Raw genomic sequence first — 3,794 nt, 5'->3', positions numbered from 1 at the left:
AGATGGGGACAAAAATAGGTAAAAGCAGCTCACACACACCAGACCTTGTTTCACAGTCATGTGAAGCAAATATAATTCCCAATTTGTAAAGAATTCCTGGGTTAAATTCATCAGGCTTAAAGATTCAAATTTCATAACCAAGTCTTTATTAAGTGACTCTATGGCTCTCATAAAATCATTAAAAATAGTTCCACATCTTCTCAAACTATGCAATTATAGAAGACATCAACTCATCTCACAGAAATGAGTCCCTGTATTAATCTTTTGGTACATTAATTTCAGCATTTTTCTCTTTATGTATTAGATAAGTATTAAATTTGAAATAAAAAAGAATACATACAGAAATTGCTTTTTAAAACTGCTTTATTTACTTCACAATATATAATAAGCATCTTGCCATGCAACAGGTAAAATTATCCTGTTAACAAAATCTTACAGACTGGGCCAAACATTCAACTACAAGCTGGGAATATGAGACCCACCAGAAATGAGTGGCAGCAAAAGGTTTATGACAAAGGCACATCATGAACATGTAAGTTTAGGAAGCAAGTGTGTCTCCCTATTAACATCAGGATTTAAGGCATAAGGCAAAACTCATCATTATGTTCATGGTGAGGGGGGTCAGTGCTAACTGCCCGCAAACTGTGACTCAACTGCTTTTCCCTCAACTTTTGCATGTGTTGTCTCATCTCTTCCCCAATCCTTTCTATATTCTCTTCTCTCATCCTAGCCTGTGGCTTTCCAAGCCTCTGAGTCATGTCCCATCTATAATGTAGAATGGGCTGCCTAACACGGAACCGTCTGCGATTTCCTCTAGGTACACAATATTCACCAGCTCCCAAAGAGAGGGCCAAAGGCTCTCCTTTATTAGCATCTTGCTCTTTTTCATCCTTTTTTTCATTTTCTTCGTTGGCATTTTCCGTGGTGAGATTTTTCAGCACACGTTCCTCTTTAGGCATCATTGCTCCTAGGAGATAAAAGACAAGAAAAGCGACTGCGTGTTTGGTTGACAGATCAGCACCGAGGACAGAGGCCTAACTACGAATTTTCAGAGGTCTAGATATCATGGTTTTCTTTCTTTCTTTTAATTTTCACACCTGAAAGGCTTCGTGAGTCCTCTTAGGGGGCCCCCAGTCCGAGCCCTCCCCGTTCCTTCTCAGTTCTTTCCCCTCCCTCCTCCCAAACCCACCATTTTCCCTACAGATCCACCGCTCCCCTCACCAGGCCATTTCAAACATCAAAATGAAGGTCGGGGCGTGGGGAAGTTGAGAGGGGGTATGACGGGGTTCTGCACCCCCCTACGCACACTGTCCCCTGCACCGACCTGGGCCTATCCTTGCGGTCTCCTCCTCTTCCCGATTCCTGCTGCAAAGTGAGTTGCTGAAACACTTGACACGCAGATCTAACGGGATGGAGGGAGGGAATACTGTCACCAAGCTCTCGGTGCCGAACCACCGCTCCTCCCCCGCCCCAGCCGCCCCCCCGCGACCAGCGTCCCCCGCCCCACGGCTAGGTGCCCCATCCCCGCCCCACTCCCGGGTTCACCATTGCCCTGCCGAAATTCAAGGATGATTTCCCATCGCTCTTAGTTGCTCTGCGGCCCTCCCTGGAACCCTGCCCCCCACCCCCGCACGCCCACTCCAGGAGGCCCCTATTTCTGTTCCCAGGAAAGGTGGGGTGTGGAAAGAACTCGCCGGGACTCTCCACCCTGAACCCCTGCGCGGGCCTCTAGGGTAGGTTGGCCACTGCCTCCCTGGCGTCAGAGCGCTGGCCCAGGGGCCCTTACCTGCTCCGCTTGCCACGGCCCGATGCCAGCCCGCTGAGCTCAGGGCAGCAGGGAGCTGATAACCAGACAGGAGTGACGCCTGCACCTAAGGCTGCATCACTCTGCAGCTGGCGGTCACGTGAGGGCGTCGCCTCACAGGCTACTTCGCCTTCCAACCCCCCCTCCCCCAACCCCCAATAGGACCCGCCCCTCCACCTCTGCATGCTAGAACCTCCCAGTCCACACAGCTGTGTGCTAGGCCCTGGGCTCAGCTCAGTCCTCTCCAATCTGAGACCCATAGGTGGCCTCGCTGCCTTATCTTTGAGGTTTGACCTTCTCTAGGTACCATGGAGTGTCTACATCTCCCAACCACTCCAAGGCCTTGGTATTAACTTTGGCCTCTTCTGCTTTTTTTCCCTCCTGTTCTCCCTAGCTGTGTATTGACTTCCCACTAATTTTTCTTTATTTCCTTTTTAAAAATCAGTATGTCTCAAAAAAAAAAAAACAAAACAAAAACCCTGAGAATTAGGAAATTTCATTTTTGAAAGACATGTTTCAAGCTGGGGAAGTAAAAGAGAAAAAACACTCATTATTTATGTTCTCTTGCACCTCACAGAAATTATTTTCTGTGGACTCCACACAGCTTCATTTTTAGAACGTTCTAAATTGTTTCATGGAATGAAAAAAAATGGGGGAATCTTTCTAAACAAACACAGTTGGTGTTTTGAAAATGATCTGTGAAGTTAACCTTCAAGAAAAAGTATGATTGCCAAATCTTGGCTATTTTATGTAAGTAATCTACCTTTATTCCCCAACTGGGACAGATTTCAAGTCTTATTAATAAACATTTATATTTTATTCTACTATAATAAACATTCATTAAATATGAAAAGCATTTGCTGGCAATTGAAGTCATCTGCTGAAATTTAACAGCTATTATTAAAGATGGTTTTGAAGACCTAAGCAAAGGGAAGGGCCTTGAGGCAGAAGCAGGTTGAGGGATACAGAGATAATGGCCTCACCCCATCCTGTCAAGAGATTGGGAAGGGACTGGTCTTCCTGCTGTCACATTCCAGAATCTCTCATTTCCTACATTCAGGCTCCTGGCAGTTGCTTACTCCAAAACTATAGATGGACAGGTGACCAGGGTCTTGACCTGAATAAATTCCTTTGGTTTCTTCCCTCCATTTTCCCCCCAAATCCAACCTAGAAACATATCTCCCAGATAGATGAGGGAACCTAGATAAGGTTCTTCTACCCCTCTGTGGTGGGGGATTCCAAGAATTGCAGAAAAGTAAGTGCTATGGAGAGAACCACTGTAAATTTCCCCATTCTGGACATTTTATATGAAATGTCCAGAATGGGGAAATCTACATATTTTCATAAACCATATAATATGTGTTCTTTGGGGGCTGTCTTCTTCATTTAGCATAATGTTTTCAAAGCTCATGGTAACATATGATTAATCATTTGAGGAACTGCCAAATTGTTTTTCAAAGTGTTTGACCATTTTACATTCCTACCAACACTGTATGAGAGTTCTGAATTTGCCACATCCATACCATATATTGTCAGCTAAAACTTTGTATCTACTCATATTGGTGGGCATGAATTGTCGACTGAAAAAGTTTACAATGTGAAAGCTGTGAGTTCAGTTTTATTTGAGGACTTATTGAGGACCATAGCTGGGAGATAGTCTCTCAGCTAGCTCTGGGGAACTGCTTTGAAGATGTGAGAGGTCAGTATATTTAAGATTTTCATAAAGGAATGTGCAATCAAGCATACATCTCAGTAGAAGGTGGTTGCTACTCATGAGGACCAAATATCTCTGATAATGATTTTAAATGCTTTGCTAGGTATATGAAGGTGCAAAAAAATCAGGTTCATAAAATTGTCTCCCCAAAATATTTACTTATCTGAAGGATCTGAAGGCCTATTCTGCCAGTTTTCCTAGAGCAGAGAGTATCTCATTCCTGAGTTCCTTGCAGGATGTGTTTGTTCAAGGTCAGTGACTGCAGTAGCTAAGTCA

The 3,794-nt window shown here is 44.4% G+C and overlaps 1 protein-coding gene across 1 annotated transcript; it reads right to left on the bottom strand.

The window, feature by feature from the left end:
* Positions 1–379: 379 nt before the first annotated feature.
* Positions 380–1,913, bottom strand: LOC129534849 (protein BEX2). The gene is made up of 3 exons (XM_055393342.2): positions 1,787–1,913; positions 1,325–1,402; positions 380–967 (listed from the first exon to the last, which is right to left on the bottom strand). The coding sequence occupies exon 3, from the start codon at positions 960–962 to the stop codon at positions 576–578; it is 387 nt and encodes a 128-aa protein (XP_055249317.1). The 5' UTR covers positions 963–967; positions 1,325–1,402; positions 1,787–1,913; the 3' UTR covers positions 380–575.
* Positions 1,914–3,794: the final 1,881 nt, after the last annotated feature.

This window comes from Moschus berezovskii, chromosome X (assembly GCF_049115385.1).
Source record: "Moschus berezovskii isolate FMDL1 chromosome X, NW_MosBer_1.0, whole genome shotgun sequence".
Lineage (NCBI taxonomy): Eukaryota > Metazoa > Chordata > Mammalia > Artiodactyla > Moschidae > Moschus > Moschus berezovskii.
The sequence above is the reverse complement of the archived record's forward strand: the minus strand, read 5'-3'. Positions and strand labels throughout refer to the sequence as shown.